An 18,562-nucleotide genomic window follows, 5' to 3' on the forward strand; every position below is an offset into this window, starting at 1 on the left:
GGCAAGGGTTGGGAAGAAAGAGAGCTTAGGGGAGAGGGAGGTCCCACCTGGATCAGGAGCAGAGTGGGAGATGGAGAGGGAGATACCGTGATGAATGAAGATCCCAGGGGAATAGGAAGAAGCAGAGTGCTAGAGAGGTCCCCAGAAATCCACAAAGATATTTCCACTGTAGACTACTGGCAATGCCTGACCTGACCTGCTCTGGTGATCAAATGGCCGAACACCCTGGCTGTCATGATAGAACTCTCATCCAGTGTCTGATGGAGGCAGATGCAGAGATCCACAGCTGAGCCCCAGGTAGAACTCCAGGAGCCCACTACTATTATTAATCTGTGTGTTTGGAAAAAAAGATAAAATAGGAACACAGAGGGGAGTTAATAGTAGAATAGGGAGATTAAAAAGTAAACAAAGAAGGGATGGAGCAGGTTTCTGTTGTTAATGGAAAAGGTGATTCCTAGAACCAGTGTATAGATGTCAATTAAAATCATACTGGAAAAACTGAGTGGATGGACTAAAGAGGGCCTTTCATATTCCTTTCCTTTTTCATGCATCTATCCATTTAACACTTCTATAGCCCTGATAAGTATTGGGGCTATGAAGATGAATGGAAGAGTCCTTGACCTCAAAAAGTTCACAGTTTAGTAAGAGTCAAACACATTTTCTGAAATAATATATAATATAAAGGAAGAAGCATGCAACAAAGATTCATATGTGAGGTGTCAAGAGGTCATTCAGAGAATAAAAAGATTGTGTTTCCTAACCTCTGAGAGCTTAAAGTCCTGAATACCTGAATATAGGAGAAGACCCATATATAGGAGGAGGTTCAAAGAATTAAATTTTGTATCTAGAGAAGATTTAGCAACCTGAAAGGACAAGAAGGATCTTAGAGGATGAAGAAGCCAAGCACACATCTTTGGGCTGTGTCCTCTGCTTAAATCAAGTTATAGAGAGGTACTTGATATTATCAAGAAAGAGAAGGAAGCAAGTACATGGAATCAGTAGAAGTATTCTTTAAAGAGGTGCATGGTCTGCATCCACAAAGGACCAGGCCTGTCTTATCCCTGGACAAAAGATGGAACATGACAGCTCATAGTAGTTCAGACACTTACTAGCCATTCCTACAAGCCTTTTAAGGTGACATCGGAAGGTGGAGTAGTCCCAACACCCATTCTGAGCAAATAGGAAATTGCTTTTTTTAAAGTTTGATCTAAAAGACACACACACACACACACACACACACACACACACACACACACACACCCTCCCTAAAGGGCACATCCACACTACTCAGTTTATCTGTGTCAGAAATTCCAAGGGCTGAATTGATTGTGCTGTAAATTGAACCTTTGGTTTCATTCTTAGTATTTGAAATGTGACACTCCATCCTCTGAGCCCTCCTGGACACACATGCCTGCCTGCCTCTGTGTACGTGCGTGCGTGTGTGCGTGCGTGCGTGCGTGCGTGTGTGTATGTGTGTGTTTCCTCAATTCTAATGTGCTGAAATATTTCTACAGGTCTGGTGCCATTCTTTTTGTTCTGGGGAAAGCAATTTTGATCAAATCTTATAATGTAGGTAGATGCTGTTGATTAAGGATTGCTAATCCAAATTGCCAGATAGGAGAAACTTTAATAACCTAAAATATGGTGGTCAAAGATTGTGACTTTATTTTCAGCTGTGTCTTCCATGTATTTGTTTCTGCCTCAGGGTGAGTTTTGATGAGGGCCACTCCTGGAACAAATATGGTTTCACATTGCTGCCTCTCTTCGTGGATGGGGCGTTGGTGGAGGCAGGAGTAGAGACCCACATCATGACGTGAGTACTTCTTTACTGTGGCAGAGAAGAGACTGAAGACCTCAGTTCTTCTTCACCTGTAGACTCAGTATTTTCCTGGGGAATACAATAAGAAATCATTTCTTCTCAGGTCCAGACTTTCCTCATCTATGAATTGGAAATGTTTATATTTACACTCACCAACCCATATAGCTACTGACAGGATCACAGAGACTAATCTCCTAATTGACCAGTGAAATTTCTGATTTAAAGACAAGGAAGCATCCATTCCCTTTACCTCAAACTGAACAGCATAGAAAATTAAGTCTATGATGTATTTGAGAGATTTGGCATTCACATGTAAGTATCTGCTCAGTGTCCAACTTGGACCCAGCCTACCACTCTGATACCAATCCTTATATAGAACTGCCACAGGTCAACCAAAATAGGGAATAGAATACATCCATGACTAATTTTTACTTTGGACTTGTGCTATAATACAACTTTTCTGGAGACATCTGTTGTATGGTGTAGATAAAGATTTCCTCCAGAGCTTGCTGCTCAGGAAAAAAAAATGACAGCACCTAGTATGTACCAGTTATTATTCAAATGAACAATTCAGAAAAATATCCCAACTTTATCCTATTACTTAAATAAATAGGATGGACCAATGACTCTGCTTTGGAACACAGAATACTGTGTCAAGGATTTATATTTTTGTCAGGAATTCCAGGAAGTGAATACAATACTAGGAACACTTCTATCTTTTACTTCAACACTTGTTTGAAGATTTTGGTACATGAGCTGACTTTCTCAAATTATTCCCCATCTTTTACTTACTCATTAGGCATAAAATGGAGAGCTTTTGTCTTTGTAGGACTTTCTCTAATGTGACTCAGTACAAAGGTTGGGTTCTGGTTATAAGTTCTACAGAGCATAAGCACCTGCATTCAAGAGGCTGTATAAGTTGCCTCCTGACAGCATTCAAGCCAGAGTTCATTGATTTCCCAGTTCAAGTCTGACATGGCCCTAGAATCTTGGCCAGTGGCCCCAAATTTGACCATTCCTTTTTTTTTTTCATTTGTTAAGAAACTTGCCTATTTTGCTTATCTTTAGCTCATAGCCTAAGGTATCCTGCACGCTCTTTTGTGAGACCAATTTGAACTTATTGCATGATTCTGTTGAGCATGGCTTTGAACAATACCATATACACACTAATCCATCAATGGCCTGGTATTCTCTGGACTTAGGATGCAATTTAAATGTTGTGTCCTCATAATCTTAAATGTTAGTAATTTTGCCCTTTATGTGGAGTTGAGCTTATAACATAGGTATGAAGGGAGACCGAACTCAGAACAAAAGCACTTACTGAAAAGATGAGATAGTATTCTGTCATCCTTCCTTTCCATGAGGATACAACAGAGCTTTGGTACCTCATCTGTCTTGCTTATGAAGATACTTCAAACATGCAGCATGGTTATTTCATAGAAGAGGTGGGGAGTGAAAAACATACTTGTCTAATGAAATTAAGATGGGTCTTAGAATCATTCATCTAAACAAACAACCAATTTTTAGTTCTTGCTATAAACTTTTTTTAGATTTTTACTTATTATTTGAGAACCACATACTTGAATACAGTGTGTTTTGGTCATAGCCATCCCTTGCTCCTTGCCTCTAATTTTCTGAGATCCCCCTACACATATCTCTCCCAACTTCATGCATTCTACTTTTTCCTTTTAATTTTTTAAAACATAATTCAATGGGTCCACTTGATGCTGCTTGTGTGTCTATGGGTATAAGGCTGTCCACCAATGAATAGGCAACCTATCAGGGGCTGTATCACTGAAGAAAACTGACTCTCCCTCTGCTAGCAGCTTGTCTACTTACTGTCTTGTATTTCCTTATCTAGTGGTGGGGCTGTGAGTCCTTCCTCTAGTCATGCTGGATTGTCAACCAGCTTGATTTTGTGCAGGTCTTTGTGTAGGCTACCATAGCTGTTGAGAGTTCATGAGTTTAATAGCCCTGCCATGTTTAGAAGACACTAAATCTCAATAGTCTTCTAAGTCCATTTCTACTCTCCTCTTCACAGATGTTTCCTGAGAATTGAAGTGTGTGTGTGTGTGTGTGTGTAATATTAATGTCCCATTTTGGGATGAGCATTCCATAGTCCCCAATTCTCTTCACTTTGATCAGTTGTATTCTCTGTATTTATCTCCATTCACTACAAAAAGAAGCATAATCTACAGGTATAAAATTAAATATTTATAAGGCAGTTGAGTACTATATCAACTTAGCAAACTCAAAGTAGTAAGTTCTCCTTTGCGGTTTGCCTGTGACCTCTCCAGCCAAGAGTTTTGGGCTAAGTTTAAAGAACTAGGCATGAGTTCCCTTTCTAGTTTGTAGTCCTTAAATCTAATCAGAGAGACGTTGGTTGCAGCTAAGACATTTGTGCCACCATTGAACAAATGAGAATATCTTGACAGACCATTAATTATTGTACTGTACAGGGCTCATAGCTGGTTAGAACTTTTCTACTTTGGAAGCTGCATAACAGTTTCTGGCACTTTTGAATTTCTTTTGTTTGTTTGTTTTGAGACAGGGTAGTTTTGGTGCCTATCCTAGATCTCCTCTGTAGCCCAGGCTGGCCTTGAAATCATAGAGATCTACCTGACTCTGCCTCCCCAGTGCTGGGATTAAAGGCATGTGCCATCACCACCTGGCCACTTTTGAATTCTTACCATCAGGAAAGAGGCTCCTAGATCAGTACTGGCTTGATTTCTCTAAGACCTGTCACTCAAATGAAGCAAGCAAATGTGAAACATGGAAAAATATGCTCAATGAGGTAATCTAGACCCTACAAGCAAGCAACACATGTTATCTGTTACATACGGGTTTAACTTTGGAGGTTTAGATTTGGATGTACAACTTGGAGTACCGATAGAAGTTAGAAAATTAGAAAGAGATCATTGGAGGAGGGGAGGAGGAGGAAGAGCTAAATTAGGAAGGAGATAGAAAATACTAGTATAAAGTACAGAAGAGGAATAACTTAAGGGGTAAGATTTAAGTGGGAAAGAGATATTGGAGAGTAAATCAGGTGGTGTGGGATGTGGGGCGTTTACCCACCACCCCCACAGCTTCCCAGAGTTTTCTTGAGTGCGAGCAGCAGGAAATATTAGATAGAAGGATTTATAGCGGAGAATCTTGTGGAGATAAACAGATAGAAAATAAAGGATAGCCTCGAGAGGGCCTGGAACCTATTCCAACGGGCCCCGACTGTCTCTGGTCCAGGGTTTTTATAGAGACGCCAAGGGGTGGAGCAAAAGACCTCCTTCCCCAGCACAGCCAAGTGCAGGCCATCTCAGACACCTGCACTCAGGCCCGTGGTCCTGATCATCCTCTATTCGGACCTGCTGGGTAAAGCCACGAGGAACCCCAGAACGGGCTCCCACAGTGGGATAAACAACACTAAGTTTAATTGAAAGGGCCACTTGGAATCCTACTGTTTTATAAGCTTTCTAAAACCTAACTGCATATTTAGATCTTGGTTTTAGATAATGATGATGTTCCTCTTAGAAGCCATAATTTATCAAAAAAGAAAAGAAGGAGGAAGAGGAGGAGGAGGAGGAGGAAGAGGAGGAGGAGCAGGAGGAGGAGGAGAAAAAGCCTAGTGCCAGACATGCACAGGCCACCTCTCTAAATTGTTGGTCAGTGAATCCAAGAGACCCCAAAAACAATACAGTCTATTGCCAGTACTCTTGTTTCCTACCAGAACTTGAGGGAAATAACCTACTACTGTTTTTAAATTTTAATTAAATAAGAGTTTCTCTTATGTGGGGAATAATATAGAATTTTGGGATGTTTAGAACAGGGAGAAGGCCTGGTATCGTTACCAAGATGCTCCATCTGTTTCCATTTCAGGTTTGAAAAGACTTTTAACCTAATTGGTTTACCAAGGCCAATCAGTGTTTTAATTTCACAGAATGCAAATAGAATTCAAAAGTTATATATTCTTTTGGAATTGTGAGAATAAGGAGTAGATTTGGGGACAAGGGTTCTTCCCCTTGCCATTGAACTTTACTAATGAAACAGGATGCTTGAATTCTGTGAACTCACTGTTAACCTCATTGTAGCTTAATGATAACCATGGAAAAAGAGTCTACATCATGGTGCTGTTGATTTTCATCTTGATTTGCAAAATTTTATATGTTTAATAGTTTTTTTTTCATTTAAAACACTCCATGGGTGCAATATATGTCACAGTCTATAGGAACTTAGAAGATAAAAATGTTAAAGCAATGCTTTCCCTTTAAGGAGATCTCAGGGCAGAGTGATGGGAGTAAGTGTAGATACACTAGTTATCAGGGAACTCTGGCTCCTAAGCCAGGAGGTAAGCATATGGATGTGAGGACTTCACAACACACACACACATGCACACGCATGCACGTACTCATGTACGCACGCACACACGCATGCACATACATACAAAATGGGAGATTAAGTTAAGTTCCTATTAGGAAAGATGTTCCTACATTATATCTCTTGAGTGTTAATTGTATTTATCAGTTTTGTACTAACACAGAATTTAGCTATGTATACTTATTGGGTAAATAAATTATTGAATGGATGAATAAGCCTGTGAGTCACAAGAATCAGAACTGTGTTGTGATCTTTATGACTGGTCTGGCCCATAGCCTTGGGATTTTTATAAAATCAATTATATACCCCCAGGATTTCTGTCATTTAAAGATTAGGGTGTAGCAGTTGGTAATTATGTGTCTGGTGGTTGGGTTGGAATCAAACTAGTTGTATCTGCTCTCTGAGCAGAGCTGTGTGTATGAATACAACAAAATGCCAATAGAATGACATAAGGGTACAACAGGGCAGCTGGTGAGTGAGAACTCCATGGGGAATGGTTTCTGATCCCTCCTGTGAGAATCTGTCCAGTTCTACATTGTATATCTGCTGGGGAATATGCATGGGGGAGACAAGACAATGCCCAGCATGGAGGTCTGTGATTTGCTTGCCTTTATTGTTCTTTTTTCTATTGTCATTTCAAATGTTATTATTTCAACATCTCCCTGGTAATTTTGACAGCAGCCATCTAGTCTAGCCTAATTCACAATGAAATGTGACCATTCGTATTACTTAAGGCTGAGGATACACTGGTTGATTGACATGCCAGAGTGCCTATTGTGGTCTCAGGCAGAGGCTCTTGAGGTGATGGGATGCCTGTGGATGCTAGAGCACTTGGCCTCTTTGGTCCACCACTTTTATGAAAGATTGTTTGCCCTCCAAAATAACACCTTAAGGGGAGCTCTTTTTCTTTTGGCTCAGACAAAGAGTCAGATGGAAAAGCTTCTTTGCCACATTCTCAATACTGTATTTTATTTTTCTTACTAATAGGAAAATTTGGAACCAATTGGCTGTTATTTAGCTGATCTTTTACAGGGACTACAGAGGGCTCCGTAGCCCCTCAGATTTAAAAAAAAAAAGACATTTAAGGCAAGAATTGTAGAATTTCTCTTGAAAATCTCAGTTACTTCTGGGAGCAGACACCTGGGAGATTTCAGCCTAATCTTCAAGAATCTAGACAAGATTTATAGCCAATTTGCATATACCCCTCCTCTTCTCTGGGCCAGATATTGCCTTGAGGTGCTTTCTCAAATGTGATTTCATCAGAAACCTCCAGCATCTGGCAGTGTAGATAGGATTATCATCCCTGAGCAAATGAGGATGCTGAAGCTCAGAGAAATGTTCAAGACAGACAACATAAGAGCAAAGACTGTGAGATCAAATAGAGGAAGATACTACAAATCTGTAAGTTTTTTCCAGTAAGGAACCACTATGGTTTATAAGAAAGGGTTGGGATGCTAATGACTTAGTATGTATTAACGAGTGCCCCTCTGTGCTCATCTCCTCTTAAGCTAAAGAAGACCCATCCCTGAATTTTAATTCACAGTATGTTTGAAAAAGAATATGATGAAAGCTTGAAAGAATTAGGGACTAATTAAAAGGGAAGATGTAAGGCAAATTGTACTTGCCATTGGATATCAAAAAAGTGATGAAAGGCAGAATAGTTACAAAGGGCTTCTTGGCTATGCAGAGACAAGGGGCTAAGTCATTACAGGTGGATGGCACAGTCTGAGCAAACAGGGAGAGGTAAGAATGTGCCTGGCCTGTCAAAAAGAGGCTGCAGAGTAGGAAAGGCTACAGATGCCTTCAGCAAATTGGCTAGACTCCACTGTCTTGCTGACTCCCTTTGTAAATCCCACTCTAATTGGCATAAATCTCTGATCCATTGTTCTACTAGCAGAACTAATAGCCAAAGTGAAGGGGAGCGATAACATTTTGCCTAGGAAATTATGCAAACCCCAAAGCTGCAGATGTTTGAATAGAAGCAGAGACCTCATTTCTACTGCAGAGCCAGTAGCCACATGCTCAGCCAGGAACATACTCTAAAGTATGTATAGCTAGAGCAGGACGTGGAGGCCCAGCTCTAAGCTGCAAGTGCATTGTTTAGTGTCTAGTAACTGTATCCGATAAAGTCTCTGGAAATGAACCAGAGCTGTTCCCATTGATCTGTTTTTCAATTTTCTGTTGTTCGCTGGAAGAGCCTGATTTTACTTTGCCCAAAGTAAGTCATTCGAGTAATCACCAAATCCAGTGAAACCCCTCAGTCATAGCTTTTCACGCTGTGGCTTGATTCCCAGTCTTCAGATTATTACTAGGCTTCTCACCACTCAGAGACCAAGCTTCTGTTTGGGTAAGGGACTCAAGAGTTGAATGCTGGGATACTGGGCCTTCCACATCACACCGTGGGGGCTGGCAACAGCCTGAAAGGAAAAGGGTTCTTTTAACCAATAGATTTCCACCTGTGCTTAGTAAAACTCCATCTCAAGAGACAGCATCCACCACTCACATTACCCCTTGCTCAACATCCCTTTGAAGTCCAGTTTCCTCACCTGGATGTGAGGATGAAGAGAAACAACCCCCATCAAGGGGCATTAGAGATATCTGTAGGGTTCCAGAGATGGTTCACTTGGCAAAGGGCTTGCACTGCAAGAACAAAAACCTGGGTTTGATGTCCAGAACCCACTAAACAGCTGACAGGGCACTGTGCACATGTAAGCCCACTGGAAGAGAGGTTGATAAGGGAGAATTCTTGGGGATCACTGGCTAGGTGTCCTAGACTACTTGGGTGTTTAAAAGTAAGTGGAAGAAAGCCAGTTTGCTTAGCCTTGATGCAGGGGGGAGGGGCCTGCATCTGCCTCAACTTGATATGCCAGGCTTTGTTGACTCTTCATGGGAGGCCTTATCCTCTGAGTGAATGGGGGGTGGGGTGGGGGAAAAGCAGAGGGTGGAGGGAGGAGGGGAAGGAGGGGGAATTGTGGTTGATATGATAAATGAAAAAAATTAAAAAATATATATATATGCAAATGGGAGAGAGAGCCTGTCTTAAAATACAAACAAACAAAAAGTATTGGTCAAGCATGAAGAATGGCATTTGAGGTTTTTCTACAGCTTCAGCATACATGTACACACATGTACACACATGTACACACACACACACACACACACACACACACACACACACACACACACACACACACAGATGGTTTCAGTTTCCAAAGTTTAATGCTCCAATAATGAGCCACCTTGAGGGAAAACTTTAGCATACTAGAGTAGAAGTCAAAAAACTTTTCTCCAGACAGTAAAAAAGTCAGGCTTTGTTGGCTCTGGTCTCTCTATTGCCCCAATTCATTTCATGAAGATAGCTACAGACAACAGAGACCAATAGGAATCAATGGGTGCCAATCAAAACTCACTATAAAAAAAAAATCAAATTTCAAACAGTTTTCATGTGCCATAAAATATATTTTTTCATTTGTTTTCACTCTTTTTAACATTTAAAACATTGTAGGCAAATTAAAACAGATGTATCCCTCAGGTTGTGGAGTGACCCTTGAACAAGGGTACACTGGGAACTTCGTCCAGGCTGATTCTCTTAAAAACACCATCTCAGCTTTTGACAGTGTTGTGATTGCATGAGGCTTCTGAGTGGCCCATGTGCTATCATAAAGGCATGGCCTCTAGCTTGTGGTGTTTTTGAGAAGTGATTGGATCATGGGGACACTTTCTTCATCAACACATTTATCCATTCATAGATTTATAAATTGATGGTTCGTTAGAAGGTGAAGGGATATTAGAAGAGGGGCCTCACTGGATGCATTCAGACCTGGGCACATACCCTAACTTATATACCCTGCCCCTAGCCTCTTGCTTATCCTCCTTGTGGTCCACTAGGAAATGAATGACTTACTCATTCACCACAACCTCTGTCCTGCTGTACTTTTTGCCTCAATACAGGTCTCAAAATAATTGAGCTATCCTACTGTAGAATGAAGCCTCTGCAACCGTGAGCCAAAATAGCTCTTTACTCCACAACTTCATTTCACTCAGTTGACTTGTCACAGTGTCAAAAAGTATAATTCATTGGACACTGCTTCTGTCTGGAAGTCACTTCTTCAAATGTGTCTCCTATACCATACTAAAAATATACTTTTTATGAAATGACCGAAAATCTGCCTCATTTCTTTTTCCAAGCTTACTGAAATATAAATTATATACCAAAATTTGCACTTGCTTAATATATACATTTTGATGTGTACCTTATCAATAACCTACAAAGAATGCTCTGTGGGTTTTGGGGTAAGAACATTTAAGATGAGATCTACCCTCTTAACATAGTTTAAAGTACACAAAACCATTTACTGACCTAGGCGCTCTGTGAAGAACATGTTGTAGAACTTCTAGAACTCAGTCATTCTGTATAAATGAAACTTGTTATTTATAGCCATTGAACAATCTTCCATTCTCCTCCTCCCAAGCCCTGGTAGCCACCGTTCTGCTCTCTGTTTATGAGCTTGATTATTTTTGATACCTGCTGTGAATGGCATTATGAGGAACCAGTTCTCTGTGATGGACTTTTCACTTAACACACTGTCTTCTAGGTTCTTAGAGTGTTGTCATAAAAAGCCCATTTGTCATTAATATAGAGGTCTCTTCTCTTCTTCCTTTGCCTTTATATGCCTGTTTTTGAGACAGTTTTACTCTGTAGACCAGGGTGTCTTGACCTAGAAGTTACCATGGAGTCAACATTGACTTTAAACTCAAGCTTTAATATCTTGAATTCTGGGATTACAAGGAGGGGTTACCATACTTATTCAAGTGCCTGACATCTAAAAGACTTTGCAGCATTGAGCCCACATATCTAGAGTCTAAGCATATGCTAGAATAACATGGCAAATGCTTCAGCAGGTACATACTATTGCCTGTTGCACCCCTCACTCTAGTGGATATATTTCAACACAGGGCTCTGCAGTTGTTCTCCTGGCTGTGGCAAAATTTGAAATTTGGATTTTGCATCTAGAATTTTATAACCACTTTAAATTTTTTCAATATCATTTTACAAATACAGAAAAATGTGGAGATTAGATCCTAAGTACCTGTTCACTTATCATTTGAAATTGATGAAAATTATTTTGTTGTCACTGGTATTTAGAGCTGACCTTATTATTGCCCTTCTCAGATCCATTCTGCTTTCTCTCCTACAGATACTTCTAGAATAAATATTGAAGCTTTTTATACTTAACTATATACATGGAATTGATTTGTGTGTTTTTATACTTTTTGGTAATTTCAGTGAGTGTATACCCACATTGTTTTATATATTTTCAAAGTGTATATAATTCAAATAGGCAATAGCAGTGACTTATATGCTTATTTCTATCATTATTGTCTAACTCACAGTCTGTCCATGTGGTTCATGCATTTTTTATGCTCATGGCATTTTGTCATGGAATGAATATGCACAATTTATGCATTCTGCTATCAGCAGACATTTACACTGCTTCTAGTGTTGTCTTTTTACAAACAGTACCTTACCTTTGCACACGCCTCCAGTTAAATTAATGGAACACATTTTCTGATCTACACACAAACTGAGAATTGCTGAGTCATGGTGATCAGTAATATGTTAATATGCACTGATAATGCGACTTAATTTTTTGCACAACTTTCTAATCTGTTTTTATACCCATTGTCTACAAGGTTAGATGAGAAGCCTTTTCAGCCTGAGAAGTGCAGGTTTGTAATGGTCTTAGCATCATCCTCCATAGCCCTGAGCATGATCGTGCCTGTGCATAATTGGTCCTCAGCAGATGTACAGTGAGTGATGCAGTTAGACTGGACTTGAGACTATTTAAGAGCAGGTGCTGGGTTTCTACACATTTTTGATTCTCCTATTGTTTTATTTGGTTCAGGTTTTAACACAAACAGTGAACTGTAATGTCATTATAATGACACAAAGAAAAAAAGCTGTCCCTTTTGCATCCCTCTCAGGACTCTTCTAAATTCTGTGTCTTTCTCCTCTTGTTAAAATCTTTCCTTGCTCATCTACTTTTGTCCTTCCTTACAGTGTATCCCTTGGCTCCTGACTTAGGTTTCAATAGGTTTGAAGACCACACTTTCTGAGTCACTATTATGAGCTCTAATTCAAACTCACAAAAGGTCTTAGTTCTGAGAAAAGAATCAAAGTTGTTTAGACAATGATTTCCTTTAACTCATGTTTCAAAATTTGGCTTTATTGTTTTTAATTTAAACTTTTTTTTTGGAATTGCATACATTAGTACAGTATGTACATCATTACTACCCCTCAGTTTCCTCCAGCATTCTCTCACTCCCCCTCCAATTCATGACATTTTCTTTAGCTTTATTACTTTGAGTGTTAGTTCCAGTAGTTTTAGCTTCCTTTCTCAGTTTCCCTTTCACTCCATCCTCTCTCCATTATTTTCAGTGCGTTTAATCCCTTTCTTTCTACGGCCTCACCAATACTGTTCAGCAGCCCACACAGACTCTGCCTGCAGGTTTTTGCTGTTGATCCTCCTGCCTGTTTCTATTAAGATCTAGTTCATGTCTCACTTTTGCTCAATACAATTTTCCTCGTAGCCGCTGACCTCTTTTACCACTAATCCCATCTACACCCTAATGGGAAAACAATCAGGTGGCCTGGATGCACACCAACAGCCAAGCATCCTGCCTGAATATTTGGAAGCCAGCAGCTGCTGCCCACTGATGGCTGGCCTTTGAAGAACACTGTTCTTTGATTTGAAATCCATTCTTTTCTGTTTTCTTCACAGAAATAGGGGAGTCAGGTTTCTCCAGGCAAGAGACAAGAATACATATGGGGAGCCAGGTCTTTTAGGGAGAATTGAGCTCTTAGAAGACATTGAGCAGAATGCATATATTGCTGTTCTTGCAAGAGTACTTGTTATTACTTTATTTGACTAGGTATACTGATAGCCAACTATTAATAAATCAATGGTTTAAGAGTTCTAGAGCAAGTTAGGACATAAGTAGTCAATCCTCTGTTGAGTGAAATCTTATAGTCTCACACCTCTTCTATCTTCTGTGAAGAAAGGTCAACAACTTCAGTATACATACATATATTTATTGTCTAAGTCATTGTCAGAGCAGCGTTGGACGTGTCAATGGTGGTGGTAATGTTGGAGGGTGAGGAGAAGTCAGAGACAGAAAAAGAATAAGAGACAGACAGAAAGTTAGATGGAAGGGTATTTAGTTACTGCACTTGGCCTCAGTATATGTCTGCCCTCTGAAGATTCTAGCCCTAGCTGTGGTTTCTGATAATCACTTATGTCTTAGAATATGAACGACAACAATACTGTCAGTGAATGGAAGAAAATATCCAATACTATTACAAATAGTGCTTTCAGTGGGGATTTATAATCTCATCTATAGATTTTTATATTCTTTAAGTGTTTATATAATGAGAATACATTCTTTATAATGAACAAAAGGGAAATAATTTATCAAACTCTACACTTAACATCTTCTAGATAATAAAAGGGAAGAACTGCTTTTGCACCAATGCTAAGAATGCTGTGGTTTATGCTCACTCCACCTTTAAGCCTGTAACTGAAAGGAAGGGAGTATCTCACCTATCCACCACCACCTCCCTGTGCTAAGCACTGCCTGGAGTCACTTGGCACTACATCATTTTGGATAAACATTCCACTGGCAGCCAATAAAAGATAAGAATGCAAAATGGACCAATCCTACACATAAAACACAAATTCAGGAAATTGGCACATAGCACTTTCTGATGAAGTTGTGCTCTAAATAATTTCTTCAAGGTCATCTGGTTAATTTATGCTGCATTTGTAAGTTATTGTATATTTTAAAAATTAATGAAAGATTTAATTATGGCAGGGTTGCCTGTGACCTTTTGTGGAATGACTTCATCATAAATCTGCAGGCATTTCAGAACTGTTTTTCAGGTTTCTAATAATTTGTTCTCAAATTAATGACATCTAGTCAGTGAAAGAAGTTGAGGCTGGGAAAAAAATGAGTTGAGATTTGTGGTTTCCTAGCAATGGCCAATTCTGAATCCTGGGTGGAGTTGAAGGAGGAGATGGTGTGTGTGTGTGTGACTCACCAGAATCCACAGCAGCAGGTTTAACTATTTACCTAGTGGAATGAAAAAGAAATCCAGTGTGTCAATAAGGGAGAAATGGCATGTATCCAAACTGTGCCACTAAAGATTTGGGGCACACATCTTTATGTGAGTGCTGAGAAACACCTGGACCAATTGGATACCTCCTATTCTTCCCTGATATACATAGTTTATTTATTTATTTTTGTTTGTAAATGAGAGATCTTGCTTATCTTCCAGTTTGTGTTCACCTGTGAGGCCCAATATAGACTTCATCAATCTGTGACCTTCACCCTGTTTGGTGGCTCAGTAAGAACAACCACATTGTCTGTCTCAAGAGAACATTCTCATTTCCCCTAAGCCCAGAACATACTTCTGTATGTGCCTGTGTCTATTTACTTGATCTAACAGAGTCAAGAGGAAGGCATCTCAGAGGAATGCCACATCTGTGCACACTCAAGAAGGTCCTTTGCCTAAGAAAAGATTGGAGTTTACAGCTGCTGTTGTAAGGAAAGCTGGAGTTGGGACATCCCAGGGCACTCTTGAATGTGCCAGAACCTGGGAGAAAAAGCATTAAAACTGGAAATGTAGGTCTTAGCTGAAGGCTTCTGGGGTTACTGGAAGACCTGGATGTGATCACTGTCCTCTCTGCCCCCTCCCATGCAGATACTCATGGTGCTACTGTCTTGTGTGTCTGTGACTCAACTTGAAGGATAGGAATGTTTCCTATGAAAAACCTTCAGCATAGCAAGAATTAGACACCAGGAGACCAGGTTTCTAGTTTGTTCTCTTCTTGAACAGGCCAAAGTTTTGTCCAGGCCTTACTTTCTTGATGGTTTATGAAGGAATTGGGCCAAAGGTTCATCCCCTAAGACTGTTTCAGCCCTAATGCTTTATAATCCTGTTTGTTCTCTTTCATGCCTCAGGGATTCCCAACTGGAGACCAGGGCAATAAAGACTGTCATAGTTCAGGGTCAAGTCTGTAATTCTCCACACAGTACAGGTTTGAGACAAATAGGATCATAATTGGGGCTTTCTAGTTATAAACTCCCTACAGATTTTTTCCTTTCTTCCTTCCTCCAACTGTGCTTTCAAGTTTATAAATTTCATGGTGTTCCTGCCTTTTGTGCAAACAGGCTATTTAGAGCTTGAGGTAAGAGCCCCCCACCCATGTTCAAGCCTCAGTGCCAAACTGTGCAGTCAAATGGCTGCTAATGAGTCACAAAGCACTTCAAAGCCCAGTGCTGGGGACTGTGTATGAACAATGGCCGCCAGTGTGTGCACTTCAATCCCGATTATCATCTGCTGGCTGTGCTGCACTGCTGGACGACTCCTCCAATTTCTTTGAATCTCAGTTTCCTCATCTGTTAAGGTGGAATACATGAGGTAATCCACACAAAGTGGTTAGCATATTTTAAAAGTTTGATAAATATTCCTTCTTGTTGGCATAATTGTTATTATTTGACTGAATTTTGGTTATAATTCACTGTTTGCAAACTCTCACATTAGAGCTTTTGCATATATATGGGTATACTATCTGCCCCCTAAATTCTCAGTCATCCAACCAAATAGATAATGTAAGTAATCCCAATGATCATACTATAATTGTGGGGATTTGTGTATGTCTGTGTGGGTCTGTTTGTGTAGACTCACATGTATAAAAATACATGTGGAGGCCAGAAGACAGCCTTAGGTGTCAATTCCTCAAGTACTGTTCACATACTATTTTGAGACAAACTCTTTAGCCAAAAACATGACAAGAAGGCTATGCTGGTTGACCAGCAAGCCCAGGATCATTCTGTATCCATGTATCTAGGATTATAGGCACACATTACCATACCCAGATGTTTTTATGTGAATGCTGGGTGTCTAAATCAGGTCTTCATACTTGCATGTCAAGCACTTTACCAATGAGGCTGGTTCTTCCACCTTTATAGAGACTTAGATGAATCTGTATAGAAGTTAGATTAGCTATCCTGGATAGAGGAAAAGCAAGCTAAAGAAAATCATGCTCCCCTTCATGGAAGGCAATAAAATTACAGCTGTGTACAAGGCAGTGAAAGGTACCACAACATACAAAGATAGAAGGAGGCTAAAGTTTAGAAGCTCAGGGTAATGATTCTTTGCATGAGGTTTGCTATTAGATCATGTGGCAGTATCTTGGGAGGTGACTACACAGAGATTGAATTTGTAGACAGAAGTGGGACTGGTAGCAAGAAATCAAAGGGAATTTACATGTATCTGGTGAATATGAGAGATTTGTAGAAGTTCCATCAGAAGACTGGGAATCCATCTGGTGTTGTTGTTGGAGGGCTTCTCTCCAGGTTCCACCAATCCCCACAGTCCCACAATCCATGTATAAAATAATCACTCAGACGCTTATATTACTTATAAACTGTATGGCCATGGCAGGCTCTTGCTAACTGTTCTTATATCTTAAATTAACCCATTTCTATAAATCTATACCTTGCCACATGGCTGGTGGCTTACTGGTGTCTTTATATGCTGCTTGTTCTGGCAGTGGCTGCAGTGTCTCTCCCTCCTTCTTCCTGTTTCCCCAATTCTCCTCTCTCCTTGTCCCACTTATACTTCCTGTCTGGTCACTGGCCATCAGTGTTTTATTTATATAGAACGATATCCACAGCACTTCCCCTTTTCTTCTTTTTTTTTTTTAAAAAAAGGAAGGTTTTAACTTTAACATGGTGAAATTACACATAACAAAACAATTATCAAGCAAGAATTACAGTTACAATATTAAAGAAGATGTCCTATCTATCTTATATTTGTGAGTTTAAGGTTTTATATCTAACTTATCTTTTATCATAACTGAGGAAATTACAACTTCAACCACATCAAAGACCTGAGAAGGAACATAATGGTACCTGAGAAATGGTAGATGGATACAAGCAACTTTCGGGAATCTTGCAAGAGTAGACTAAGACAGCTGGCAGCCTGGACAGTCACCTAATGTTGCTCAGCATTGTTGGTGCATTCAAATTGGCTACAGGCCTAGAGTATCTGACAGACCATTTTCAGAAGCAGGAATTCTGAAAGACCATCTTACCCTGTCTTGGCAGAGTACAGTGGTCACTTTCCTTGTGTCCCGCTTGTCCAGAAAGGACAGCATTGCATTTGTACTGTCAGCCGTCAAGGCAAGGGCAGTTTTTTGCCCAGTAGGCCATTTTGTGCCAAAAAGACAAACTTCCAAATAGAAATGTCTTAGAAGCCCAACATTCTCTTGGGATCAATTGGTGCAGCCAGGAGCAATTGTGTCTCACGTCAACAGAATTTTAAGTTATTTAAATGCCATATTCTCTAGGTCTATGAAGTGTTTGAAGATTACCTATCTATCTGAAATATATCTATGTATATCTAGAAGACTTAACTAACATGGCTACAAATATGATTATCATAGATGACTAATTATTAATCTATTTTTTAATTATCCATTACAATTTTAAATGAGTTAAACATAATACCTCAAACAAGAATAGAAATATATATATATATATATATATATATATATATATATATATATATATACAGTATAACAAAATTAACTTCAAGTTTGTATCAATAAACTAAAATTTATACCAATGTAAAACATTTTAAACATAAACTAAAATCTATACCAATGTAAAACATTTTAAACAAGTTGTTCTTTAAAAGTAGGTTCATTAATCTACCCTTTTATCTTATCATCTCTATATCCTCCTATATATCTATATCATATCCCCTTTTCTTTTTTAGAAAGAGATCACATTTATAATCAACCTGTTTTAAATAAAAATATTGGTTTTTCTCTGTCCCACACCAGAAGGCTCTTCTGATTTGGGACACAAGAATCTCTTAGCCATTTTTTTTTTTAAAGCAATATGTCTGGGTTTAGAGGGGGAGTGAGCCAATTCCACCTCTAAAGCCAGCTTGGAATATTTGGGAATTTGGGCGTAGCATCTCTTACTATTTCCTGCTAGAGGGGGGCACTGTATCTTATGGGGACACTAAGAAAATTTTAGGTCTGTGGGGTAGTCCATGAGGCTGTGTTGTGTGAACCAGTTGCCTTAAAACCGCTCTGGATGTTGGATCATCTGGGCCATGGTGTCATCGGAGACCTTTCGGGGGTCTTTGCTGGTGAAACCTGATGTATTTTAATCTGGAACAAATCCACAGCCTCTAGCTTTCTGTGGAAACAAAAGCAGAACCTCTTTTCCAAAGTAACATATCCTTAAATCCAAAGTTTGAAGTCAAGGTACCTTTAAAATATACATTTTGGCATAACT

At 39.6% G+C, this 18,562-nt stretch overlaps 1 protein-coding gene across 1 annotated transcript in view; it reads left to right on the top strand.

The window, feature by feature from the left end:
* Sorcs3 (sortilin related VPS10 domain containing receptor 3) overlaps positions 1 to 18,562 on the top strand; it is a 627,324-nt gene that overhangs the window by 543,064 nt on the left and 65,698 nt on the right. Inside the window, exon 14 of the mRNA XM_006983301.4 lies at positions 1,706 to 1,813. Within this exon, the coding sequence (XP_006983363.1) occupies positions 1,706 to 1,813 (108 nt within the window). The remainder of the gene's footprint in view (positions 1 to 1,705; positions 1,814 to 18,562) is intronic.

This window comes from Peromyscus maniculatus, chromosome 1 (genome assembly GCF_049852395.1).
Source record: "Peromyscus maniculatus bairdii isolate BWxNUB_F1_BW_parent chromosome 1, HU_Pman_BW_mat_3.1, whole genome shotgun sequence".
Classification (NCBI taxonomy): Eukaryota; Metazoa; Chordata; class Mammalia; order Rodentia; family Cricetidae; genus Peromyscus; species Peromyscus maniculatus.